Raw genomic sequence first — 26,891 nt, forward strand, 5'->3', positions numbered from 1 at the left:
ATGGGCTGGAAGGGACGCTCAAAGCCCGGGACGGGCTGGAATGGACGCACAAAGCCCGGGACTGGCTGGAAGGGACGCTCAAAGCCCGGGATGGGCTGGAAGGGACGCTCAAAGCCCGGGAAGGGACGCTCAAAGCCCGGGATGGGCTGGAAGGGACGCTCAAAGCCCGGGATGGGCTGGAAGGGACGCTCAAAGCCCGGGATGGGCTGGAAGGGGCTGCACAAAGCCCGGGAAGGGATGCACAAAGCCCGGGACGGGCTGGAAGGGCTGCACAAAGATTGGGATGGGCTGGAAGGGACGCTCAAAGCCCGGGACGGGCTGGAATGGACGCACAAAGCCCGGGATGGGCTGGAAGGGACGCTCAAAGCCCGGGATGGGCTGGAATGGACGCACAAAGCCCGGGATGGGCTGGAATGGACGCTCAAAGCCCGGACGCGCTCTCCGCTCCATGCCCCAGCCGCCGAGGGCGGAGCGCTGCCGCCGTTCCGGGGCGGGCCGTGCCGTGCCGAGCCGTTCCGGGGCACCGGGACGCGATGGCGGCCACCAAGAGGGTGCTGTACGTGGGTGAGTGGCCGGGCTGGGGCAGCCCCGAGGGGCCGGGGCCGCCGGCGGTGCCCGGTGACCGCTGGCCGCCCCGCAGGCGGGCTGGCCGAGGAGGTGGACGAGAAGGTGCTGCACGCTGCCTTCATCCCCTTCGGAGACATCACCGACATCCAGATCCCGCTGGACTACGAGACCGGTGTGTGCCCGAGGGGCTGGAGCATCCCCGGGATGCGGGTTTGGTGTGGGGGACCCCCCCCTTTCCCCCCGGGGCCGGTGTGTCCGTGCTGCCCCTGACCCCTCTGTCCGTCCTTCCTTCCTTCCCTCCAGAAAAGCACCGGGGATTCGCCTTCGTGGAGTTTGAGCTGGCAGAGGTGAGGAACCAGCAAGTGCTTGAGCCATTTGGGGTTTTTGCTCCCCTTGGGGTTTTTGTTCCCCCTGGGGTTTTGGGATGGATCCTCTTCCTGCTGGAGAAATCTGTGAAATGGTTACCCACCATAACATTCGGGTGTTGTTCTGCTCTTTCAAATTCCCACTTTTGCCATTTTCTCTAAGGCTGAAGTTCCCATTTTTCCTGTTTCCAACCCAAATTGCTGCCCCGCCACCATCCCTGGCTGAGTTCCTTGGTTTCATGGGCTGTCATATATTTGTCCACTGATTGTGTGTCCTGGGCTTTGTACACAAATCTCTCCTCTCCCAAAAGCTCATGGCAGCAATAAAACATCTTAAATGCAAGGGGTTAGTGAGTTTTTGGAAGATGAGACCCACATGGGGTTTGGAAACCCCACATGGATGGGGCTGGGATATGGCTTTTACAAAACCCATCAGTTCATACATCCCTGGGATAAATGGGGTTTAGGAAAACTTGGCAGTTGTCTTTATAATGAGAGGCTATGCTGGACCTGGAGAATAAATGTTAATAATGATTTTATTTTGATTTTTTTCTGGCAGGATGCAGCAGCAGCTATTGACAACATGGTATGGACCCTGCTCCCACTCCTGCTCCCTGCCCTGGGTGCTGTGGGCTACAGAGAGAGCAGAAGCTCTGTCCTCTGAGCTCTGCAGGGCTTTGGGGGGCACGGTGGTTTTATACCTTTTGGTGGGCTTTGCTGTGCTTTTTTCCCCTCTGCAGAACGAGTCTGAGCTCTTTGGCAGGACAATCCGAGTGAACCTGGCCAAACCCATGAGGATTAAAGAAGGATCATCCAGGCCTGGTGAGCTGGGGAGCAGAACATCCCTGGCCATGCTCGGAGCTCCATGGCCCTTTGGGTCAATTCCTGTGCTCTGACCTTTCCTTTTGTGGCCACAGTCTGGTCAGATGATGAGTGGCTGAAGAAGTTTTCAGGGAAGACTTTGGAGGAGAACAAGGAGGAGGGAGGAGCAGAGGCCCCCAAAGCAGAGGCACAGGAGGTAGGAAAAACAACCAGAGCCATCTGCATCCCCGTTATCCCACAGGATGAGGATGCAAAGCAGAGAAATATCACCTCAACTTGCTTTTTTTTTTTTTTTTTTCCTTTCTTTTCCTGCCCAGGACGAGCCTCCCACCAAGAAATCCCGGGTCAACCCCCAGGTCTACATGGACATCAAGATCGGGAACAAGCCCGCGGGGCGGCTGCGGATCCTGCTGCGCTCCGACGTGGTGCCCATGACTGCAGGTGGGGACAGGGCTCAGCCTCCCCTCCTGGGCACCCCCGGGGGGGGGCACAGCCCTCACCTGGCTCCCCTTTGTGCCCCCCGCACGCAGAGAATTTCCGCTGCCTCTGCACCCACGAGAAAGGGTTTGGCTTCAAAGGCAGCAGCTTCCACCGCGTCATCCCCCAGTTCATGTGCCAGGCCGGAGACTTCACCAACCACAACGGCACCGGCGGCAAATCCATCTACGGGAAGAAGTTTGATGATGAAAACTTCATCCTCAAGCACACAGGGCCAGGTAAAGCCATCTCCTTTAGAGATGGACTGGAGAGAAAATGGCTCAGCGTCACCTAGGGCTGTTTTAGCCATGTTGATAGCAGCAGCCCTGAATTCCAGTTCTAATTCTAATTCTAATTATTATCATCTACATTGGCCAGATTTTTCTGCCACGTTCAGACCCTTGTATCTCACCAAATGCATCACTCCCTCCTCATCCACTTCATTTACAGTATTACATGAAGGAAAAACAATTTCAAAGCTGCTTTTCCTGCTTGATTTTAAACGAGGAATGTCACAGCGTGGCTGTGAAAGGCAGGAGCAAGCAAGCAGGTTTATCTTGCAGACAGCTTTGCTGATGCTGCAGCTAAAAATAGCTGAGCATCTTTCACACTCACAAGTGTTTCTCGGCATAATTGATTTCCAGTGGTTTCTGTGGATTTTGATATCCAGCAGCGTTCTGTGGGGCGTGGGAGCGGGGCTGGGCTGAAGGAGCAGCCATCACTCTGCCCTCTCTGACCCCAGGGATGGTGTCCATGGCAAACTCGGGCCCAAACACCAACGGCTCCCAGTTCTTCATCACCTGTGACAAAACAGACTGGCTGGACGGGAAGCACGTGGTGTTCGGCGAGGTGACGGAGGGCATGGACGTGGTGAGGGAGATCGAGGTAGGTGAGGGCAGGGGGGAGCTGGGGGCAGAGCCCGCTTCCTTCCTGCCCTGAGGAGTCACCCCTGGAATTCCTGCTGCTCTTCTCTCCAAGGCTCAGGGCACCAAAGATGGGAAGCCAAAGCAGAAGGTGATCATCTCGGACTGCGGGGAGTGCGCGTGAGCTCGGTGCTTGGAGGGGCTGGATGGGGGAGCCTGGCCTGGAGGGACAGGAACCAGCAGGGATGGGACACCCCAGGGACTCCCCAGCACTGCCCCTCCTGCAGCTTCCATAGGAATTCCCCCACCAAGGTTCCTGTGAGAAGGATTTATCCTTCCTGGGGTAAATCGCTTCCAGCCTGAGCTGCCCGAGCTGGTCCTGCTGCTGTGTTCTGGAAAAAAAATTTATGTTTGGTAAAAATAAAGCCTAGTTTTGAAAATACTGAGGGCCTGGCTGCTGAATTCCCTCTGTGGGAGGCTGATCTTTGAGCAAAGATGTTTTTTTTTTGTTGTATTTGCTCTCCTCTTCATTAATCCTGTGCCTAAATCCTGACTCCAGGGGAGGGTACCTGTGCCAGGGAGAGAAGAGCAGAGCTGAACCTCTCGTGTTTGTTGCACAGCAGCATCTCCTGGAGGTGCTTTTGGCTTTGTAGTGTCCTTTTCCAGCAGCAGAGGGAGGCAGGTCCCTGGCTGGTGTCTCAACTGTCCCAGCTCCATCCCCAAACCAGAGGAAGGGCATTCACTGGGATGTGTGAGCTGGAAAACACAGGACAGGGAACCCCTGGAAATGAGGGAGCCCTTTGGATGATGAAAAAGAGAAAAACCCAGAGTGGTGAGGCTGTAGGAAGGGATTCCCAGCCTCCAGGTTGCAGAGTGGGATAAACCACGTGGATTTAGAGTTCCTGTGGTGGGCAGCCCTGGCTTTGCACTTAGAGGTGACTGGGAAGCGATGGATTTTGGGTTTCCAGTGAGATTATGGAAGGGATGTTTGGTTCTGAGCTTGTGCAGGTATTGGCAGGAGGGATGAGGCTGCTGAGGTGGAGAGGAGGGGCTGGTGTTGGGATTTTGGGGATGTTTGGAAGTGCTTGTGCCATTGGGGATTTTGGGTTTGCCCAGACCAGCCCCTCACAAGTCGTGGTGTTGTTTTTCCATAAGGATTGCTTTTTTTCACTGCCTGGTCTCCTAGGGTGGTTGAGGGTTCTGCATTGTCCTAAAACTGAGACAAAGTGAGGTGCAAGGGTGTGATTCCTGACAGACAAACCAGCCCAGCTTTCCCTTCCCTTGCTCCCTTCTTTTTGTTTAAATCCCACATTTTAAAGTCAGGCACCTGCAGCCAAGAGTCCAGAGTCAGTGCAAGGCTTGGCTGTTCTCTCTGCAGGAGGCACCAAATCCCACGGAGCCAGGATTGCACCCTGAGCTGGATTTCGTGTGGAATTAAACACCCAGACAAGCAAAACCTTTCCTTGGGAAGCTGGGCACTGACAGGGAACAAATCTCCCTCATTTTGGTGGGGTTTTATTGGGATTTTTCCCTGACTGTTCCAGGTTCTTTCCTTATTTATTGATGTAAGGTTCCCCAGGTATCCGAGCTGAGAACCAGGACAGGCCTTTTCCTTTTCAAATCAGAGCAAATAAATAATTTAATTGTGCAAATAACCTGGGGAAGCTGCCTGGGACAGCTCACAGCCCCGCTGGGAGCCCACGGGATGGGCACAGCCTGACCTAAAACTCACATCAGGGCTCATTTTCAAGCAAATAGGTACAATTTTAGCCAATTCTGAGTCTTTTTTTTTCATTGCAAAAGGCCCTGTGAACAGAGCCCTGTTGTGCTGTGACATTAAAAAACAAAGAGCAAGAGAAACTCCGTGTTTACTTTCCAAACTTTGCGTTTATTTTATAACAGTGCTGTAGCTCAATATGGATATTTTATTTTTTTTCCAACTGGCTGAGTTTGGTGAACTTTGGGTAAACAGGAGGGGGGTTAGTCAGCCAGCTACTTAATTGGCTGATGATATTTTCATTAAGGGAATTAAAAGCACTTGGGTAGAGGTGGGTTAGTGGAGAAATACACAGCTAGAAACTGTGCTCAGTCCCAGAGCAACCTGGATGCTGCCTTCCTCCAAACTGCCTCCAGCTCAGGGAAAACACATCAGTCACAGACAAAACAGAATCAGCCAAAAATCCTCTCTTTCCTATATATATATATATGTGTTTGTATATTTCTGTGTCTCATCAAGCAGGATAAGAAAAAGGAAGTTTTATACTATTTACATCCACTTCTAGAAAGGGGTGGGAAGGGTTTATTTTTTGCTTTTTTGATTATTATTATTATTATTATTAATGGATTTTGCTCTGATGCAGCCCACAAAGCTCCTCTTCCATACGTGCAGCAGAAAGCCAGGGTGACATTGCTCTGGTGGGAATGGGAGGGGACACTCAGGGGTGGGGATGGGACATCCAGGAACAGGAATGGGACATCCAGGAGTGGGAATGGGGTGTCCAGGGTTGGGGATGGGACATCCAGGGACAGGAATGGAACATCAAGGGACAGGAATGGACACTCAAGGACAGGAATGGGATGCTCAGAGGTGGGAATGGGACATCCAGGGATGGGAAAGGGGCATCCAGGGGTGGGAAAGGGGCGTCCAGGGGTGGGAAAGGGACACTCAGGAGTGGGAATGGGACACTCAGGAGTGGGAATGGAACATCCAGGGGGGGAATGGGACACTCAGGAGGGGGAATGGAACATCCAGGGGGGGAATGGGACACTCAGGAGTGGGAATGGGACACTCAGGGACAGGAATGGGATGCTCAGAGGTGGGGATGGGACATCAGGGATGGGATGGGACACTCAGGGGTGGGGAATGGGACACTCAGGAGTGGGAATGGAACATCCAGGGGTGGAATGGGACACTCAGGGACAGGAATGGGACACTCAGGGGTGGGAATGGGACATCAAGGGCTGGGAATGGGACGCTCAGGGACTGGATTTGGAGGATTTGGACACTCAGGGGTGGGATGGGACCTGTCCATCAGTGGCAGCCGCAGGATTTCACCACCATGTTCCGATGCTTTTTGAGGATGACGTTGTTGTTGCTGTCGTAGTAGAGGACAGAGGTGGCACTGAGCTTGGTGGGGGCACAGCATGCCTTGGGCACGGCCTCAGGCTTCATCAGGTGGACCTGGGGGATGGATGGAGCCCATCAGTGCCAGCAAACGTGGCTCCAGGCAACAAACCAACCAGAAAAACCCTGGGTGAATGGGGGGATTATTTCCATCTTTTTGCAAAAATATTTATTCTAAACTCCAGGCAGTCCCTGCTGCGGTTTATATTGGATCAGGGCTCATGGCACTGCGTGGGCCAGGCAGCCCCTTCATTAATTTGGGATTTCAGGGCCCTTTTTCTCACAAAAACAGACAAATGACTAAAAAAAAAAATCCCCATAAATCAGCACAGCACGGGTCAGGCTCCGGTGTGGGCGGGGGGCGCTGGGTGTTGTTCCAACAGAGATTCTCCACCCCAAACTCCCATCCTAAAGTCCACAACACCTCTGTGACCAGGACCCCACTCTTGGATGGCTTTTCCCTGCTGGGGACAGGCGTTATCCCGGTGTTTTCCTGCAGGGCAGGAGCCGGAGGAGGCTGGCAGGACACAGGAGCCCTGCTGGCTGCCCCGACATGTGCGATTCATTTACAGCAGGGGCAGCCGAGCTCTCCCAGCTCGGAAGTCCGGTGTTTTTGCTGTCCAACCCTGCTATTTGCAGCTCAGGCTGGGGCTGGCATGGCTCCACAGCCGCCTTTGCCCTGGCTCTTCCCAGAAGGGCCGGATCCAGGTGATTCACATCCTGCCCCAACGGCTCCGTTTTGGGAACAGAGCTGGGTTTGGGGGTGATGGGTGGGTGTAGAGGGGGGAAAAAAAAAAAGAGCCCCTCCCTGCCACTGCCAGGATGGTTCCCAGCCCCTGGATGGGCCCTGGAAGTTTTAATGTCAAAATTAAACCCAGCCAGGCGACACCTTCAAAGGCTGGGCCGAGGGCTCGGCGCTCCCTGTAATTAACCGCGAGCACCGGAGCCGGGGTGGCTCTGCCATTGGGAAACCAAACACTCACAGGGCAGGAAATTCCAGAAATTAAAGCGCTGCCTGGGATGTGGGGTGGGTTTGGGAAAAAAAACAAACCCAAGGCATTAAAGCTTTCTTGCTCGGAATATGCTGAGCCGAAGGTTTGGGTGCCGGGGCTGTGGATAAAACCCTGGGAAGCGCCTGGAGAGGAGGATGCAGGGATGGCACAGAGCCTTTTTTGGGGGGCTCTGGTGTGCCCTGGGCTTGTCCCTGCTGCCCAGCTCGCTGCCAGGGGAGAGGGATCACTAATCTGCCAGAAATCATCAGTTTTGCCCCAGCTGCTGTGGAACTGGAGCAGGATGGTGTCAGTCAGAAAACCAAGAGGTGAGGGAGCTCTGGGGTGACAAAATCCCGCTGTTGCAGCCTTCTGGTTGAGGATGAGGGGCAGAGCTTCGTGCCCTCACCCTGGGTCTCTCCATGAATGCCTTGAAATTCCATATTGGAACCTCCCTTGAGCCTGTGGTGGGGGCCAGCCTGTGAGCAGCCACTCAGATGTGCAAGCACCCACCCAGATGAGCATGAGACCCCCAGATGTGCATTCACCTATCCAGATGTGCATTCACCCACCCAGATGTGCACTCACCCACCCAGATGTGCATTCACCCACCCAGATGAGCATGAGCCCCCCCAGATGTGCACTCACCCACCCAGATGTGCAAGCACCCACCCAGACATGCAAGCACCCACCCAGATGTGCATTCACCCACCCAGATGTGCACTCACCCACGCAGATGTGCACCCTCAAGCCCATTCAATATTTCAACCAGGAGCCCAACTGCACCCTCCCAGCTGAGCACCCTCAAGCCCAGCCACTCTCATCCCAAAATCCCAGCTGTTCCTCAGCACCTGCCGGGCTCTGGGTGCTCCCCAGGACCCTGGATGTCCCCCCAGGGTTGCCCTGCTGGGCTGCACTGACCAGGGACTGCAGGATGGCGTGGTTGGTGGCGTTCATGCAGGAGTCCAGTGGGAATGCACACTCCCCCTCACAGTAGTAGGCTGAGTATCCCTGTGGAGCAATCACCCAGTCCTGGAAAAAAAGAAAAAAAAAAAAAAAAAAGGGATTACATTGAGGGCTTCACCCTTCTGTGCCCCCTCATCCATTCCCCACCTGCATAAACAGCTCAGCAAGGGTTTATTTTGGTTTTTTTGGATCAGCCAGGAGTTGTTCAGGGTCGCTGGTGAGGTTTGGGGTTGTGGCAGTTCGTGTTTGCCTTCCCAGCTCCTGGGATGGTTCCATGGGCGGGAGAATCCAGCCTGGGAGGGAGCCCAGGGTGGGGGAATGGAATGATAGGGGGGGTTTTTTTGTCATTTACTTCTCCCAGCAGACAAGTACCAGCCAGCCAAGGTCCTGGAAGCTGACGTAGAGCTCGTGGCGCCGGCAGACCTGCCGCCCATCCGTGGCGTGGACATCATCTGTGGGAAAAGGGGACAGGGAATTCAGCCCTGGAATTCCCCCTCAGAGGTGGGACACAGCCCCTGGGATTGGGATTGACCCAGGAGAACAAAAGGAGAGGAGACTTTGTTGCTGCATTAAGGGAAAAGCAGCTCCAGACTGGCCTGGAATTGGAATTGGAATTGATATTCCAATATTGGGATGAAGGAATTCAGCCTTGGAAGAGCTAAACCCCAGCTGTGCTCGCTTTGAGGGTTTCCCAAACTCAGGCCTTCCTGTTCCCCTCCTGCCTGAGCTTTCTGGAGCTGTGACACCTTCCCAGGGCTCCAAAGCCAAGGGCAATGAGGCAAAAATTCCAATATTCAGTAATCCTGACACGCTCACAAAACACCATTTCCTTGAGGGCATCCAACCCAAACCCTCTCTGCACCTCCCAAACTGCAGAAACCTCCAATCCTAAAATCTCAGAACTTTTTGCTCCGTTTCCCTTGGGCCCAAAAAAAATTATCAGGATTTCAAGGTGCTGACGAGCAGAGAGCCTCGTGTTTTCCGCAGGGAGATCCCTTAAAACACCTTACCAAAAATTCCTGGGAGCTTGTTTGGGTGGGGGAGGTCGTTGGATTTTTTGGGCTGTCGCCTCCTCGGGGTTTTGGCTGCTCGTGTGACACGGGAGGGGCTGGGGCTGGCCCGGAAAAATGTCACCATGAAGGGCTGCTTGGAGCGGGGTCCCCGGCGCCCCAGGAGCCCAGCTGAGCCTGGATCCACGCTGTGCCCTGCAGGGACAGGACCATTTTTGGGGTTTGTCCTCAAATAGAACTCGTTTTGGTTAAAGGAGAGGTTAAAAATACAGGGAATTTGCAGCAGGAGGTGTGGTTTGGGGGTTGGAGCCTCCTGAGGGTCCCTGTTCCAGCAGGAAATGGTCACACAGGGATATTAAAGGGTTAAAACTGATTTTCTGCTTCACCCCAAGGAATGGATGGGGCTGTGATTCTTCCTCCCGTGGAAGAGGAGCTGCTCTTTGTGTGCCTTCCCACCTGGAAAAGGCCCTGCTGGAGCAGATTTAATCCCGTGGGGAAGAGAGGGTTAATCCTCTGCCCCACACACACACAGAGATCCCTCCAGGTAAGGAGTTCATTAAGTATTAATGAGGTTAATTACAATCCACAGCCATCAGAACCTGCAAACCCAGACTGCTGGCACCCGTCAGAGCTGGAAATTTAAAACTGCACCGAGATCAACCCCCCAGCACATCCACGGCACCGAGAGGACTCCAATTCCTGGGAATTTGTCCCCAAACTCTGCGGGCAGCTCGGGCAGGCTCACCATCGTCTGTCTCCACACAGAGCCGCAGCCCCAGGGTGGGTTTCTGATCCACTGACCAGTGGCTGCTGGCAGCTGTGACATCAAACACCAGCCAGCCCTCTGTCCCAGCACGCAGGTCCTGCACGTCCAGCAGGAACAGGTCGGATTCCCTGCAGGAGCAGGGGGAAAGGAGCAGGTGAGTAACAGCACCCAAAGGGCTCCAGCAGGAGGGATAATTCATGGAAATGACTCCTGGAGCTGTGTCCGGGCACATCCCGGCTCTCAGTGCCACTGGCTGTGCTGGACACCACGGGGGTGGCCTGGGAAAAGCTGCCTCCCTGCCCAGGTGGAGATGGCAGGGTGTGGGTCCCCACCGTCTTCATTTCCATCCCCATCACCCCATTCCCAACCCCCTTCCCCTCTCATTCTTCCCCACACCCTTTCCCTTCCCATTACCTTCATCTTCACCCCCATTCCCATCCTCTTCATTCCCTTCCTATCTCCTCCACTCCCACACCCTTTCCCATGCCCATCACCTTCATCCTCACTCCTACTCCCATCATCTTCATTCCCACACCCTTTCCCTTCCCATCTCCTTCACTCCCATCCCCACCACCTTCATCCTCACCCCCATTGCCATCATCTTCATTCCTACCCCCATTCCCTTCCCACCTCCTTCATTCCCACACCCTTTCCCACCCCATTACCTTCATCCTCACCCCCACCACCTTCACCCTCACCCCCATTCCCACCATCTTCATTTTTATCCCATTCCCTTCCCCTCTCCTTCTTCCTCACCCCCATTCCCACCATCTTCATTCCTATCCCCATTCCCTTCCCATCTCCTTCACCCCCACACCCTGTCCCATGCCCATCACCTTCATCCTCACTCCTACTCCCATCATCTTCATTCCCACACCCTTTCCCTTCCCATCTCCTTCACTCCCATCCCCACCACCTTCATCCTCACCCCATCCCCATCCCCTTCATTCCTATCCCCATTCCCTTCCCCTCTCCTTCATCCCCACACCGTTTCCCTTCCCATTACCTTCATCCTCATCCCCATCACCTTCATCCTCACCCCCATTCCCATCATCTTCATTCCTTTCCCCTCTCCTTCATCCCCACACCCTTTCCCTTCCCATTACCTTCACCCTCACCCCCATTCCCATCATCTTCATTCCTTTCCCCTCTCCTTCATCCCCACTCCCATCCCCATCCTCTTCACCCCATCCCCACCACCCCACACCGTTTTCTCCGCGCCACCCCCGCTCCCACCCTCCTCATCCTCATTCCCAGCCCCTGACCTGTTGGGATGCTGCCCAGCCACCTCGTAGATGCTGACGTGGAGGCTGCTGTTGGCGTGCCTGGCGACACCCCGGGATTTGTAGATGCGGAACTCGGCGGCCGTCACGGCCTCTCCCGCCGGCACCTGGGTCAGGTCGAACCTGAACTCCTTCCAGTAGGGCTTGGGTGACAACAGATCCCGGTCCTGCTCCACTGAGGAGGGAAAAAAAAGCGCTCAGGGGTGGCTGAGCCAAGCCTGGAACCTCCCCGCTGAGCCCCACCAAGTGGATTTTGGGGATAAACTCGCTGGTTCTGGGCTGCTCGCCCTTGGTTGGATGTTCCCGTCTCCCGAGGGTTTGAATTCAGATCATCCTCCCCTGTTTCTGCAGTTTATTTTGCTGTAGACCCACCAGCTTCCCCTCCCAGCCCTTTTCATTATTAATTAAAATTGAAATAAATTAAAATTAAAAGCACAAGCGCTGGCTGTGGGAGGAGCACAGAGAATCTGACAGGCTTTAGGGGCTGCTTCATCAAAAGGGGAAAAACACATTCAAAATGTTGAGGTTTGGGGGCTCAGCAGGACCATCTGGAGCAGGAATTGGGGTTTTCCAAACTTTTCTTGCAGCAGACAAACCCAGGGCTCATCACTGGATATCACAGGTCCACAAGTAAAGATATGTCCACAAGCAAAAATTTAGCCACAAATAAAAATTTTTATCCTGTGTGTTTTTGGGGAGCTGGGGGGGGGATTATCAGGTCACTGCTCTGTAAAAAATCCCCTCCCTTTTTCCTGAAAACACCTTATTTCTCCACCACACTGGGACAGGAAAAATCTGATTTTATTTTGTTCATCCATAAAGAATAAACCTCCCTTTCTCTATGGTAATGCAGCCCCCACAGTTCTGCTAATGTGCAATCATTTGCTTCAAATTGTTCTTTAAAAACACCCCTATCTTCCTGGTCTGAGCATAATTAAAGTTTATGATTAAATCTGATTCAATGTGACTAAAGCTTCTCCCGCTTCAGGCGCAAAAGCAACGTAACCTGGCGCTTACTTTTAAAACTAAACCAAATCATTAACTAAAGAAAAAAAATAAACAGCTTAAATGCATTTTAAAACCAATTCCAGGGGGGAAATATTCCAAATTTTACCCACCATAACCTTGCCATTCCCATTTACACGGAGGGAGCAGCACATCCCTCCAAACCCAACACGGAGATTTTACTTACCCACAAATTCTTTTCCTTCTTATTTTTTCCTCCTTTTTCTTTTTTTTTTTTTTTTTTTTTGTTTTGTTTTTTTTTCAAATCCCACATTCCCTCCAGCTCCTGGCCTCACCACAAGCTGTGTTCTAAAACGAGCCCGGGGCGGATGCGGAGAGCGCTTCCTGCCCTGCCAGGGTGGCTGCCAGCTGGGCAGGAGGATGCTCTGGGAACCCGACCCAACCCCTCAGGGGGGGACACAGAGCCCCCCAAACCCTCCTCAGTCCCTCAGCCTCTTCCCTCTTTGCCATTCCTTCCACCATCCCATCGTGGGGTGGTTTTATTCTCGTGGGTTGTTGGCGCTGCCAAAGCTGCCGAGGCAAAAATCCTTAAATTCCCCCCAAAATATGAGCAGAGGAGTCACCTCGGGGTTTTGGCACGGATAAGCCCCCAGTGGGTGTCCCCTGGTCGGTCCCCTTGGGTGTTTTTGGTCACTTTGCTCCAAAATTTTTGCCTGCAGCTGGACCCTCACCCAGGGATGGGCAGAAGGATTTTTTTGGTCAGAGCCAAGGAAGTCACAGAGAACCCACACCAGATGAAAAAGCCAAAAAGGTGATTTTTGTCCCTAGAGAAGAGTGAAAGCCTCTGCTAAAAATTTTTAATGAAATTTTCCTGTTGCTGTGGAGGTGATGGAGGGGTCTGGGGATGAAGGCAGAGGAGGGGATTTGGTGGGAGGGGAGCCCAGGGACACCTTGGCAGCAGGAGAAATGCAAAAATTAGCTGAGCTGCAATTAGCTGAGCTCCTTGATGAACCAAATAAGCTGGATTTGTCTGTGTTTGGGATGAAATTCTGGGAGGAATCCCTGAACTCTCTGCTTCTTCAGGGAGGAAAAAAGTGAACCCCTTTGGAGGGGGAGGACTGAGGGAGAAGCTCCCCCTTCTGTGCCACGACTGCTGCACAAAGAGCAGCTTGGAGAGGGCTCAACACTCCCCTGTTTGCTGCTAAAATCAAAATGTTTGTAAAATGAGAGCCCTGCAGTCTCCCCTGAGCAGCCAGCAGAGCTGTGGGTGCTCAGATGCTGCTGGGGGTGTGCTGGAGGTGCCCCCCCCGGGGGCTTTGGGGAGCCCAGGGTGCCTGGGAACCTGCCCCTGCTTGGGGTTGACTCAGCCACACCACCAACCCTCAATTAAATGTGGGTGGATTCTCCGGATTGCAGAGGAGAGGCAGGAAAAAAGCCCAACCCAAGCGCTTTGCTCTCCTTTCCCCCCTCCTTTGGCAGCTGCTGCACCTTCCCCCAAAGCTGAGTGTGCTCCATCACCCCCAAAAATAATATTAAAATTATTACAAACCAATATAAACAGCCTTAGGGCCGTTCCCCTGGGAGGGGATGCCCAGCTCCATCTCAGCTGAGCCTCCTGGTGTCTCCCATTCCCTGAGCATTCCCAGACCTCTTCCCAGATCCCACCCTTCCTCCTGCTCCCCAGGTTATTCTTAGCTGCACGTTTTTCCTTGTGCACTTTCTGGGCTTCTATAAAACTGTGCATCAGTCGTAATTACCGGGCCTGGCTGCTCCCAGTGGGTCCCCATGATCATTTCAGACACCAAATTAAAAGGAAATGCCAGGATATTCGACCACATCAAGTGCTCTGGATCCTAAAATAGGTTTAAAGGAGATGCAGGGAAGATGCTGTCCTTTGAGCAGGAAAAAATAAGCTCTGGAAGGTTTCTGAAGTGGGGAGGGATTTAGGAGTCATCCCAGCACATCCAGACTCCCAGTTTGCCTCCTCCATCCTCCTGGGATGAGCTCTGGGAGCTCTGGACACCCCCAGCCCAGCTGGGACACAGCCTTGGCCCCTGCCCTACACACATCCAGCTGGAGCACTGTGTCCCAGGTGGATCCCAGGATTTTTTGGGGAAGATTTCCCCATTAAAACACACGGAGGGTCCATGGAGAGCGCTGACACCTCGGCGCAGCTCAAACGGCTGCGAAACGGAGCCAGGGGTGGGAAAATCCTGAGCCAGCTGCTGACAGCAGCTGGATTTCAGTGGTAATTGTGTGGGATGAGGGCAGTGGGTGATGAACTTCCACAGTGTGGAGTGGAGCAGCTCTTCCCAACTCCTAAAATTCAATTAAAGAGGCTGCTCTGAGCTCCCACCCCACATTTAGGGTTCCCTGAAGTGCCCGGGGTGCTGTGGCTGGTTTTGCCAAGGTGTCCTGTGTTCCTATCCAGGGTTTTTGTTCATCCCTGGATTTTCCAGGAAGATGTTTGGGCACAGCCTCATCCCAAACAGCCACGGGGGAGTCCAGCCAAGGAATCACAGGCTGCTTTGGGTTGGGAGGAACTTAAAGATCATCTAATTCCAACCCCTTGCCATGGGACACCTTCCAATAATGATGGTTGCCAGCAGGGAAAGGGGGATGTGTGTGCTGGGGGGGCTCAGGAATGCTGTGAGCCCTCACCCCCTTTCCCTTCCACATCTCCCTGCTCCACAATCACACCCTGCCCGTATCCATGACTCACAGCTGAGGAGAAATCCCAAAACCCATCCTCACATCCTCAAAAACCTGGGCTCAAAAACCCAACATCCCGCCCGGCTGCTGCAGCCAGGGCACAGGAACAGCCCAGGGAAGGCTTCACCCCCTCCAGGAGGAGCAGGAGGGGTGGGATGGGCAGATCCATGATCCCCAAAAGCAGCTGGGGCTGTCCCTGTCCCCCAGAGTTGGTGCTCCAGGGAGGTTTGTCTCTCCCCATTCCCAGGAACAAGGAGCCCTGCTCGCACAGGGACGGCTCCAAAAAGGTCCAAGTGCCCAACTTTGCATGTCCCATCAGGATAATTGTGCAGCTAATTATGTATGCAAATGAGAGCTGGCCTTCTCCCACAAAAAAAAAAAAAAAAAAAAAAAAAACAAAAAAAAAACCAAACCTCCTTATTTAATTAACATGAAGGGGCTGACGAAGCCGCAGAAATCAAAGCCATTCAAATTGAAGGCTGGAGCTGTGCTCCCCAAACTCTCCTGGCTACTCTGGGAGCACTGGGAAGGGGAGCAGTGCCCACAGCCCTGTGCCAGCAGTGACACCTCCCAAAGGCTCCCTGAACACCCCACCGTGGCTGCCACCACACCTGACTCCTTTAAAGCACATTTTGGTGCTTGAGTGTTGTCCCAAGTGCTGAGGGGATTTGGTGCTTCAGCTTTTGTCTCCATCACAGGATGCTGAACTCCACCCCAGTTCTCTCAGGATTTTGGAGGGGAGCTGGGTGCCTGCACCTGGGGGCACCCCAAGCACCTGGGTCTGTGCCAGGGAGACTCCTCACAGCCACACGTGGTACAGGGGGAGTAGGAATGAGTGGGAGACACCTCTGCAGCCCCTGCCTCGCCTAAACCTCCTCCCAAGGGTGCAGACCCCCCTCCCACCTCCAATCTCCAAGGAGGGATTCTCCCCTTCCTCAGAGGTTTTGGGGGATTTTCTGCTTGGGGCAACAAACATCCCTTAAAGCAACGAGCAGGGACAGGGAAAAGCTCCATATCCGAGCTCCCGGTGTGCAAATCCCCCTGGGTTCAGTCACCCCAGTGCCTGTCCTGGCAGAGGATTCATCCCATCCCGAGTGTTCGCGGCCCCGCTGGCGCTGGGATCAGCTCTGCTGCTGCTCCAGCGGCTGCCTGGAAATCCGAAGGATGCTGGAGCCTGGTAACCAGCTGGACGGGATTCCAGCAATAATTAACAGCCTCGAGGATTTTATTTGGAGCCGTGATGCAGTGTCCCATCGAGGGTCACCCTGCTGCTGGCACCAGAGCTGCTGTCCCGGCTGTCCCGAGCCCCGTTCGCCCGGTGCCTTGTGCCCGCTGAGTCGGGGAGAGCTTCCCTCAGCTCCCCCTTCTCCATTTCCTCTTTTTAAACGGATTTGGGATTCATCCCGGCCACTTTCACCCCACCCCCGTGTCCCTCACCGCCACCGCGTCCCTCACCGCCGCTCCCCCCGTTACTGAGCTCAGCTTTGGGCATAAAAGTTCCTTATTTGAGCAAGGACTGAGAAACCACACCGAGGGATGCTCGGAGCTGTCGGTACCACGGTCACGGACCAGGAGATGGGGTTGGGGTCGGCTCAGCCCCGTGCCCGTCCCCCCGGTGTCCCCTCGGTGCCTTGCTTTGGTCCCCCCGGTCCCTCCGTGCGTCCCGGTCCCCCTCCGGTCCTGCCTAAACCACCGGGATCATCCCCGTACGCTCCGATCGTCCCGGTGCCCCCGGTCCTGCCAAAGCCGCCGGGATCCTGCCCGCACATCCCGGTACCCCCCGGTGCCCTCCGGTTCTCCCGGTGCCCCGCACATGCCGGTATCCTCTCCCGGTACCCCCGGGGAGCCCCGGTGTGCTCCGATCGCCCCGATCCTGCTAAAGCCGCCTGGATCCTGCCCGCACATCCCGGTATCCCCCGGTACCCTCCGGTCCTCCCGGTGCCCCGCACATCCCGTTGCTCCCGGTGCCCCCGGTGCGCTCCGGTCCTCCCGGTGCCCCGCACATCCCGGTGCCCCCCGGTGCTCCCAGTGCCCCGTACATCCCGGTGACCCACGGTGCCTCCCGGTTCTCCCAGAGCCCCGCACATCCCGTTGCTCCCGGTGCCCCGCACATCCCGGTGCCCCCAGTGCCCCGCACATCCCGGTGCCCCCCGGTGCTCCCAGAGCCCCGTACATCCCGGTGACCCACGGTGCCTCCCGGTTCTCCCGGTGCTCCCAGAGCCCCGTACATCCCGGTGACCCACGGTGCCCCCCGGTTCTCCCGGTGCTCCCAGTGCCCCGCACATCCCGGTGCCCCCCGGTTCTCCCGCTGCCCCGCAGCCGTTCTCACCCATATTAACGAGGCTGACCACGGTGTCCGCTCGGCTCACGACGCTGCCGGGCGGGGGGCTCTGCGTGCTGAGCCCGGTGAGCACCGGCCGCGACACCGCCGCTTCCTCGCCCTCCTCCTCCTCCTCCTCCTCGCCGGCCACGGCGTGGTACAGATCGAGCATGAAGAGCGGCGCGGCGGCGGCGGGGGCGCGGGTCGGGGCGCGGGGCCGGGGCCGGCCGGGCAGCCCCAGCACGGCCAGGATCTCCCGCTGCACGTCCCGCCGCTCGCCGCCGCCGCCCGGTGCGGCACCGGGCACCGGCACGGCCCCGGCTCCGGCACCGGCACCGGACCGCCCCGGCGGGGAGAGGGAAAGGGACGGTCCCTCCAGCGGCACCGCCCCGGCCCTCCCCGCCCGGTGGCTCCGGGGTACGGGGAGCATCGCTGGGCATGAGGAGTGGTAGGAAGTCAAAGCTGTGGAGATGTAAATTCATGGGAATCCGTCCCCGGGGATGGTTATCCTCGTGGGCACCCAAAGATGTGGAGATGTAAATTCATGGGAATCCATCCCCGGGGATGGTTATCCTCGTGGGCACCCAAAGCTGTGGAGATGTAAATTCAGGGGAATCCATCCCCGGGGATGGTTATCCTCGTGGGCACCCAAAGCCGTGGGTTCCCAGCCTCACCCACACCCAAAACCGTGGCACCCATCCCTAGGGATGCTCCTGCTCCTGTGGGTGCACAAATGCATGGAGATCCATTCCTAGGGATGCTCATCCCATGGGCACCCGCTTCTAAAGAGGATCCCCCTTGTAGGCAACCAAACCCAGAGGCACCCAAATCCATGAACATCCACACCTGGGGATTCTGACCTTTGTGGGAAACCAAACCCAGGGGTACCAAAATCCATGAACATCCACACGTGGGGACTCTGACCTTTGTGGGAAACCAAACCCAGGGGTACCAAAATCCATGAACATCCACACCTGGGGATTCTGACCCTTGTGGGAAACCAAATCCAGGGGCACCCACCCTCACTGGCACCCAAATCCATGAACTTCCACACCTGGGGACACTGACCCACCTGGGCATCCACTCCCAAGGCCACCCAAACTCTTGGACACCCCTTTGCATCCCTTCTCCTCACAGGCACCCAATTCCCCACTCCACTGAGCACCTCACCAGCCTCACCCTGCACCACTTAATTTTGGGGCTGAGTGGTTCCCTGCTCCATCCCACAAAAAAACCTGGGTGCAAACACCCCCTGACTTCCACAGCCACTGCCTTCCCACACGGGATAACCAGCTCCAGCTCATCCTTACAAAGCTAACACTGGGGAATAAAGCAGGAGGCAAGATTGTTTATTACCGCAAGCAATTTTAATACAAAAATGTGTCTGGTTCTTTTAAACAATTCATTGGTAGAGCTTCAGTTTTGCCTCAATTTGAAACCAATTGAGAGAATCACACAGCAACACGGTCAGAGCCGGAGAGGAACAATATTTAATAAATACAGGAGCTGTGCAGAGCCCTCGCCCCCGGCCCGTCTCCTGGTCACTTGGTCAGTTGGATTTTATTACAAAGAAAAAGGAGCGTACAAAAGCGAGACAGGACTTGCAGCGAGTGTGCTGGTGAGACTCGTTTCAAGGACAAGCAACTGTGCGTGTAAGTCCAGATTTCTCCTAGGAGCAGAGTTCACATCAATCTCAGCCTGGCTGGAAGTGGAATGACCAGTTAAATAATAAATAGGAAACAAAGAGATGCAGATAAAACAGTGATTGTGTAAGGAACGCCTCGGGGCGGGCTGGTTAAGCCATCAATCCAGAAGAATCCTTGATTGTGGAGGGCCCACCACCTCTAAGGGATGCATCCCAGTGATCCAGACCTGCAATCCTCTGGTGTGAAAACCCCTCCTCAAACCCCTCCCCAAACCCTTCACCCTCGGTTTGTTCTTTAAAAACAAAGTTGTCAGGACAGTATTTTCAAGACAGCAAAATTGTCACGGCCTTTGCTGTAGTGTGTGCAAATTTTATTAAAGTCAAACTCCGCTTTCTTCAGATAAAACCACGTAGCTTTAAAAAAAATGGAAACATAAGCCCCAAGTCCCCTCACCTCATGTTTCTCTGGTTGAGGTATCTGTGATTTACAAAAAGAGAGTTCCTTGAACACTGCAGGATTCAGGTCTTTGCTTTTAAATATAATTTACCTTGCTGAGACAGCAAGTTAAGTTTATAAAGATGCATTTAGGAAACAATCCTAAAAGATAAAGCAGGTTCACACCCTGCACCGCGCAGAAATCCTATTTATATTTTAGTTTTTCTTTACACTTTCACATCTTGACCTTTTTTTTTTTTTTGCTTCCTTTTTTTTTTTTTTAAAATCTTTTTCTTGATTTTTTTTTTCTTTCTCTCCCACATTTCAGTTTTCCAGGCCCCTCTCTAAACAGGGGTCACCGAGAGGCAATTTTTTTTTTTTATCTACATAAATATTCACATGAAAATAGTAACTTACAAAAAAGAAAAAAAAAAACCCAAAAAACCAAAACAAAAAAAAACCCAAATAAGGCAGCTTCATAACACAACTTTTCTTTTACACTTTTAACAATATAGTTTCTCCCATTTAGAATAAATATACATCCAATGTACGGAGCAGGGTTAAAAACTGGACACAGGTCGGGTGCTTTTTTTTTTGTTGTTTTTTTTGTCATCGCTGTCGTTTGTTGTCGTTTCCTAGTTTTTCCTTCCTCTCTCCCATCAAGGTACAGTATTATCTCTTAGGGCCCGGAGTTTTTGGGGTGGCGGCGGGCGTTTTCTTGGACATGGTGGGGATTTTGGAGGGTTTGGCGGCGGCGCCGCGGCGCGAGCCCTGCCCGCCGGCCGCGCTGCTCTCCGAGGTGTCCGAGCAGGCCGACTGGGTCTCCAGCAGGTCGAAGTCCGAGGCGTCGCTGCCCCGCCGGCTGCTGGCCCGGCTCCCCGTGCGGCTCCCGGCGCGGCTCGTGGGACGGCTGGCGGCTTTCTTGGGGTCTGCAAGGAGGGCCCGCAGAGCCGTCAGAAGGGAGGTCTGCTCCTCCCCATGCCCTCAGGTCTGCTCCTCCCCATGCCCTCAGGTCTGCTCCTCCCCATGCCCTCAGGTCTGCTCCTCCCCATGCCCTCAGGTCTGCTCCTCCCCATGCCCTCAGGTTTGTTCCTCCTGATGCCCTAAGGGTTTGTTCCTCCTGATGCCCTCAGGTTTGTTCCTCCTGATGCCCTAAAGTTTGCTCCTCCTGATGCCCTCAGGTTTGTTCCTCCCAATGTCCCTCTTCCTCCTGATGCCCTCAGGTTTGTTCGTCCTGATGCCCTTATTCCTTCTGATGCCCTCAGGTTTGTTCCTCCTGATTCTCTAAGGTTTGTTCCTCCTGATGCCCTTTTTCCTCCTGATGCCCTAAGGTTTGTTCCTCCCAATGCCCTTAATTTTCTTCCTCCTGATGCCTTAAGTTTTGTTCCTCCTAATGCCCTAAGGTTTGCTCCTCCTGATGCCCTCAGGTTTGTTCCTCCCAATGTCCCTCTTCCTCCTGATGCCCTCAGGTTTGTTCGTCCTGATGCCCTTATTCCTTCTGATGCCCTCAGGTTTGTTCCTCCCGATTCTCTAAGGTTTGCTCCTCCTGATGCCCTCAGATTTGTTCCTCCTGCTGCCTTTTTTCCTCCTGATGCCCTAAGGTTTGTTCCTCCCAATGCCCTTAATTTTCTTCCTCCTGATGCCTTAAGTTTTGTTCCTCCTAATGCCCTAAGGTTTGCTCCTCCTGATGCCCTCAGGTTTGCTCCTCCCAATGTCCCTCTTCCTCCTGATGCCCTCAGGTTTGTTCCTCCCAATGTCCTTTTTCCTCCTGATGCCCTCAGGTTTGCTCCCCCTGATGCCCTCAGGTTTGTTCCTCCTGATGCCCTCAGGTTTGCTCCCCCTGATGCCCTCAGGTTTGTTCCTCCTGATGCCCTCAGGTTTGTCCCTCCTGATGCCCTTTTTCCTCCTGATGCCCTAAGATTTGTTCCTCCCAATGCCCTTAATTTTCTTCCTCCTGATGCCTTAAGTTTTGCTCTTCCTGAAGCACTAAGTTTTGTTCCTCCTGATTGCCCTAAGGTTTGCTCCTCCTGCCCTTGTTCCTCCTGATGCCCTTTTTCCTCCTGATGCTCCAAGGTTTGCTCCTCCTGATGCTCTAAAGTCTGCTCCTCCCGATGCCCTCAGGTTTGTTCCTCCTGATGCACTAAGATTTGTTCTTCCTGATCCCTTGTTCCTCCTCATGCCTTAAGTTCTGCTCCTCCTGATGCCCTTCGTTCCTCCTGATGCCCTAAATTTTGTTCCCATCCTGATGCCTTAAGTTTTGCTCCTCCTGATGCCCTCAGGTTTATTCCTCCTGATGCCCTTTTTCCTCCTGATGCCCTAAGGTTTGCTCCTCCTGATGCCCTCAGGTTTATTCCTCCTGATGCCCTTTTTCCTCCTGATGCCCTAAGGTTTGCTCCTCCTGATGCCCTCAGGTTTATTCCTCCTGATGCCCTTTTTCCTCCTGATGCCCTAAGGTTTGCTCCTCCTGATGCCCTCAGGTTTATTCCTCCTGATGCCCTTTTTCCTCCTGATGCCCTAAGGTTTGCTCCTCCTGATGCCCTAAGGTTTGTTCCTCCTGATGTCCTAAATTTTGTTCCTCCTGATGCCTTAAGTTTCATTCCTCCTGATGCCCTCTGTTCCTCCTGATGCCCTAAGGTTTGCTCCTCCCGATGCCCTCAGGTATGCTCCTCCTGATGCCCTAAGGGTTGTTTCTCCCAATGCCCTTTTTCCTCCTGATGCCCTAAGGTTTTTTCCTCCCAATGTCCTTTTTCCTTCTGATGCCCTCAGGTTTGCTCCTCCTCATGCCTTAAGTTTTGCTCCTCCTGATACCCTTTGTTCCTCCCGATGCTCTAAGGTTTGTTCCTCCTGATGTCCTAAATTTTGTTCCTCCTGATGCCTTAAGTTTCATTCCTCCTGATGCCCTCTGTTCCTCCTGATGCCCTAAGTTTTGTTCCTCCTGATTGCCCTAAGGTTTGCTCCTCCTGATGCCTTAATTTTTGTATCTCCTGATGCCCTAAGTTTTAGCACTTATTTTTTCCAGATTCTGTACTGTGTTAGTGTGTAACTCTGAACTCCATATAAAGTGTTAACAAACAGTTCAGTCACACAAAACAATCAATTTCCAGCCCAGAACCAAGGACACCACTGCAGCTTCAGGCACAAAAAGTGCAAACAACAGGGAATGGAGGAGAGCAAACTGGGAGGGTGGGACTACATCCCCTGGAGCTGGAATTGGACAATTAACCCCAATATGGAAATGGACCAAAACTCATAAAAGTGTGAAACTCATGACTCAGGGTCCATCTTGGGTGGAACCATGGCTGGGTTCCTGTGCTGCCCAAGGTGTATCCATTAAAGGCATTTTAATAAATCCCTATTTTATTCCTTTAACTCTGTCCAGCCTCTGTCCCAGGGAGCCTCTCCAGGCATATTTCCCCCATCCCCAGATCAACAGCAAAATCCCCAACCCCTCTGTGGGTGCTTCACCACCACCCCTGAGATGGGAGCTTCAACATCAGCCTTGGTTCCTCCCCAAATTTCAGCAATTCCTCGGAGTGCAGAGCCGTGCCAGCATCTCCTCCCTTGCTGCCCATCCCTGAAATATTCTGTATTTGAATAATGGGGGCAGTTTTTCCACCTCTTCCCTTCGCTCACCTGCCCGAGTGGTTTTGGCACCTGTTGAGACGGGTGAGGAGCTGTTACTGGTGTCCCCAGCCAGCGAGGTCCGGCTGGAGTGGAAGGTGGGGCGCTTCAGCTTGCTGCCAGCCGAGGGGGTCACCTTGGGAGGAAGCACACACAGGGCATCCTTCAGCTGTCACCTGCACTGTGACGGGCCCAGGTCACGTCCCAGATCAGCAAAAAGGTGGGCATTTAAGGAACCCCCCCACATCTCAATGGTCAGGGGAAGGCACAAGCTGCTGTTGCAGTGGTTTGTAAAACAAGGGGAAAGACCAAATGTTGAAAATTTGGAGGGGAACGGCAGTTTGTGAGCTGCAGGCTGATGAAAGGGAATTTTTTGGGAAAAAAGAAAATTCTGAGGAAAGCTGTTGAGGGACAGCATCAGCTGGGCTTGAAACCTCCACAAAGGGAATGTGGAGTATGGAAAAACAAGGATTTTAGCATCCAAGCAGCTCAGGAGCATTTTGGAAGGTCAAGTCCAACTCAGGATCAAGAGTAACACAACCCATTGTAGGCAGGGACACCCTGGTGCTGATGTCCACACCAGTCCCAGTGACCAGAGGCAGCCAAACTGGAAAAGTGATGGACAGGGACACAAAGCACAGCAGCTCAGCTCTGGCTGCATCCTGAAACTGTGCCTTTTCCTGACCTTGGAGATGTTGGAAGTGCAGCTGGTGTGGGCTAAAGCAGCACAACAGGCAACTCTGCTCCCTCTGCTGCTGCAGAAAGCCAAGGGGAAGGTGCCAGCAGGGCGAGGGCACCTGGATCCAGCTGGAAAAGGCAGCTCCAGTTCCAGTTCACCATCCAAAGCTCTGGGTTCGGGGCAGAGCTGCAGGAAAGTTTCTGCCTGTGGTGTCCCCAGCCCTGGGGGTTTTAGGGGTGTTGCATCCCTGGAGAGATGGACACAGATCCCAGAGGGCATTTCCCACAGCTGGAGGGGTTTTTCTGTGATTTTGTGATATTTGGGAACCTCAGAAATGTTGGGATGTGATGAAACTGGAGCTGCAGGGAGAGAGGGGCAGCTGAGGGAATCAAAATCCATTAAGACGCGATTTTCGGGTACCACTGTGATCACCAGAGATTTCGATTCTCATCCTGGATCCTATCTCAAAATAGGCAGCAAGCATCAATTTGGGGGCAATTGGGGAAGCGCTCCTGACCTCCTGGTGAATCAAATTAATCCATTTTCCACATGGAAGCTAAGCAAGACACAGTTACCTCACCAGCACAGCAAACCACCGGGATCTACCCAGCGCTTCTCATCACCCACTCGCAAGGGCAGGAAAAGTCCACGAGGAGGCTGAAAACTTTAGGGAAACCAAAGCCTCAGCCCAAATTCATCCTCCTGGGAGCATCAAGGCGGTGGCTGGACACACCAGACGTGCTTCAACACGGTGATAAAGACAAGCTCTCCATAAAACTGAGGCGGTGTGCTTACGGTGCATGCGCTGCAGCTGATTTTCAAGTCTCAACTCGGCTGCTGGATTTCAATTTTTGGGAAGCCAAAAAACGCGGCCCCTTTCCAATAAAGCTCGGAAAATTAAAACATTTTTCAAAGCACAAGAGGATTAACACGGTTTGGAAGCAGGTGAGGGTGAATGGAAAGCGTCGTGCTTCGCTCTGAAGCCGATATTTAAATTTTAATCCGAGTTGGAGACTCATGAAAAACGCCAACAGTCGGAGCGTTAGCGGAGCTACAAGCGCTGCTCTACCACGAGGAAAGCGTTAAGAGCAGGCAGGGGAGTGGGATGACTCCGTGCCAGGGGCACTCCAGCCTGGCAGCAGCTCCTGGGGGCTGGCAGACCATACTCTACCTCGGCGCTCGGGAGCTGGAAGTCGGAATAATCGATTCCCCTCAGGGGGGTGCCCGCTTTACTGTTTATCAACCAGGGTTTGTCATAACATCGAGAGAAGTGATGTGGAGTCTGTGAAATGGAAAAGCCAAGGAAGGGGGGGAGAGGTGGGATGAGTGGTAAAAAAAAAAAAAAAAAAAAAAAAAAGAGAAATGGGAGAGCATCTGGAAAACGGGGTGGGGGGAACGGCACTAAAATGGTGCGAGAACCAAACGGGAACTACATAAATTAAAACAAAGGGGAAAAAAAACCCAAAAGGCGATGAAATAATGGCATGGTGGGGAAGGAGAGATGAGGGGTGATGGCTTCCTCCTGACACCACAGCCCTCAGGCAGCAGGAGCCTTCAGCTGCACGGCGATCCACAGGGATCCAAGTGTGGGCTGGAAACCTGGCAACCTGTCCTGCACATCCCACCCACCAAGGAGCACCTTCTGCAGCCCTCCTCAAGCCCCCAAGCCCCAACCTTCCTCCTCCCTACACCTGCAGCTCCTCACGTGGGTTTTGGAGACCACCAGCTCCTAAAGGGAAGGAACATCCCCTCCCTGTGCCCACCTTGGCTCCGCTGGCGGGGGTGGCTGGAGAGGAGGGCATGGAGGCGCAGCTGTGGTTGCTCTGGCTGGCGCTGGAGCTGGAGCGGGTCGGGGAGGCCGCTCGGGACGAGGGTTTGGACCTGCGGCCCCGCGAGCGGAACGGGGTCATTCCCTGCGAGGCTCCTTCCGGCAGGATGAACTTCTCCCGCAGCTCCAGGTTGGTCCGGCCTCGTGCTGGAAGGGGAGAGAGGAGAACTCAGCTCTGGAGGGAGACAATATCCTCACGTAGGGCTCAGGAGGCTCCAGGGATGGGAGCAGCTTCTTTGGGCATCTCCCCACGCCCGTCTCAGAGCGGCAATGTCACAGATACATTTTAGGAAAAATCCTTTTGTCGGGATCTTTTCTGCTGAGAAGCTGGGAAGCTTCAGCTTCTCCATGTTTTGCTGCTTTGGAATGTGATTTGGAGGATTGTTTAGCCAGCATGTGAAATTGTTTTTACGTGATGACCAATGACAGCCACCTGTGTCGGGGCTGTGAGCAGTCGCAAGATTTTATTATCATTCCTTTGCTTTTCTTTTCCAGCTTTCTGATGGATCCTTTCTTTCTATTCTTTTTAGTATAGTTTAGTATAGTTAACATAATATAATAATATAATAAATCAGCCTTCTGAAACATGGAGTCAAGATTCTCATCTCTTCCCTCATCCTGGGACCCTGGAACATGACCATACAGCAAGGCTGCCCTGGTTCTCCTGCTCTGCCTTAAAACCACCTCCTGCCATGGATCAGCTCTTTGAGAAACTGGCTGATTAAAAGCTGCGCCAGGAATTCACATGGGATGCTCCGTTCCTCTCTTGTGGAAAAGCATCCTGGTGGCCTTCAAACTCACCATGTCACAACAGCAGCCACTGTAATCTTTAACGTGGCTTAGAAATAGCAAAAGCACCTTTGAAGGGTTGAGATTCTTGAGAATCTGAGAGAGATTCTGCTCTCTCACAGCTCTGGGCAGCTCTCTATGCATTTTTTGGGGAGAAAGGAGAGAAAACCACCCTCCCAACTTTTCCAACCAGCCACTGAAAACCAACTTTTCAAAAACTTTCATCCAAACGCCTCAAAGAGCTGGAGGGTCTCCCTTTGACAAGCAAGGAGCAACCAAGCAGGGAGAAGGTCTGTGGGCTTCTGCTGACGTGTGCCAGAGTGCTTCATGCTCAGGGGTGTTCAAACAGAGAGCGAGGGCATGCACTGAGCCTTACAGAACACTGGAGGAATTCCGGGGCTGACGGATTACGGACCAGAAAAGCCAAGAAAGCAATTGCAGGAGGGGAAGCACCACGCTGAGATAAGCAAGGGCTAGAAACAACCTCGATGTCACAGCGCTGCAAAACATCTGCTGCAAAGCGTGAAGGGCGGAGGAGGAGCAGGAAAACCCCGAGGGCTCTCCCCGGAGCTCGCTGTAAATCATGCTGCTTTCAGCAACAGCCGTCGGGCAGCCGGAGCACGGAATGCAGCAGCTTGAACAAGACACAGCCGAAGCAATTAA

At 53.8% G+C, this 26,891-nt stretch overlaps 3 protein-coding genes across 13 annotated transcripts in view; 1 reads left to right on the forward strand and 2 right to left on the reverse strand.

Annotated features, from left to right (window-relative positions):
* The first annotated feature begins 500 nt into the window (after window positions 1-500).
* PPIE (peptidylprolyl isomerase E) lies at window positions 501-3,536 on the forward strand. The gene is made up of 10 exons (XM_041417438.1): window positions 501-564; window positions 641-739; window positions 871-914; window positions 1,492-1,518; window positions 1,673-1,754; window positions 1,850-1,950; window positions 2,072-2,195; window positions 2,285-2,470; window positions 2,974-3,116; window positions 3,210-3,536. Exons 1-10 carry the CDS (start codon window positions 534-536, stop codon window positions 3,276-3,278), a joined length of 906 nt encoding a protein of 301 aa, XP_041273372.1. The 5' UTR covers window positions 501-533; the 3' UTR covers window positions 3,279-3,536.
* Window positions 3,537-6,125: 2,589 nt separating this feature from the next.
* LOC121342712 (bone morphogenetic protein 8B-like) lies at window positions 6,126-17,660 on the reverse strand. Its single transcript, XM_041417307.1, has 7 exons — window positions 17,240-17,660; window positions 11,215-11,407; window positions 9,929-10,077; window positions 9,184-9,378; window positions 8,546-8,625; window positions 8,129-8,239; window positions 6,126-6,275 (listed from the first exon to the last, which is right to left on the reverse strand). The coding sequence occupies exons 1-7, from the start codon at window positions 17,658-17,660 to the stop codon at window positions 6,126-6,128; spliced, it is 1,299 nt and encodes a 432-aa protein (XP_041273241.1).
* A 1,569-nt stretch (window positions 17,661-19,229) lies between these two features.
* Window positions 19,230-26,891, reverse strand: part of MACF1 (microtubule actin crosslinking factor 1) — a 133,453-nt gene continuing 125,791 nt past the window's right edge. For 9 of the 11 annotated variants that reach the window (XM_041417345.1, XM_041417344.1, XM_041417349.1 and 6 more), the window contains 4 exons: window positions 25,375-25,586; window positions 24,783-24,893; window positions 22,945-23,068; window positions 19,230-20,240 (listed from right to left, as the gene is read on the reverse strand). In XM_041417345.1, coding sequence (XP_041273279.1) covers window positions 19,984-20,240; window positions 22,945-23,068; window positions 24,783-24,893; window positions 25,375-25,586 — 704 coding nt within the window. In that variant the 3' untranslated portion in view covers window positions 19,230-19,983. The remainder of the gene's footprint in view (window positions 20,241-22,944; window positions 23,069-24,782; window positions 24,894-25,374; window positions 25,587-26,891) is intronic. The other 2 variants (XM_041417343.1, XM_041417342.1) reach the window with 1 other exon arrangement.

Source organism: Onychostruthus taczanowskii, unplaced genomic scaffold (assembly GCF_017590055.1).
Source record: "Onychostruthus taczanowskii isolate IOZ18803 unplaced genomic scaffold, ASM1759005v1 scaffold56, whole genome shotgun sequence".
Taxonomy (NCBI): Eukaryota; Metazoa; Chordata; class Aves; order Passeriformes; family Passeridae; genus Onychostruthus; species Onychostruthus taczanowskii.

Bases quoted from the DNA above. Each gene is read 5' to 3' on its own strand.
- PPIE (XM_041417438.1), top strand. From the start codon at position 534: ATGGCGGCCACCAAGAGGGTGCTGTACGTGG. The intron at 565-640 runs GTGAGTGGCCGG...GCCGCCCCGCAG, and splicing joins CAAGAGGGTGCTGTACGTGG to GCGGGCTGGCCGAGGAGGTG. The intron at 3,117-3,209 runs GTAGGTGAGGGC...CTTCTCTCCAAG, and splicing joins ACGTGGTGAGGGAGATCGAG to GCTCAGGGCACCAAAGATGG.
- LOC121342712 (XM_041417307.1), bottom strand. From the start codon at position 17,660: ATGCTCCCCGTACCCCGGAGCCACCGGGCGGGGAGGGCCGGGGCGGTG. The intron at 11,408-17,239 runs GTGAGAACGGCT...TTCCCTCCTCAG, and splicing joins GGTCAGCCTCGTTAATATGG to TGGAGCAGGACCGGGATCTG. The intron at 10,078-11,214 runs GTCAGGGGCTGG...CTGCTCCTGCAG, and splicing joins GCTGGGCAGCATCCCAACAG to GGAATCCGACCTGTTCCTGC.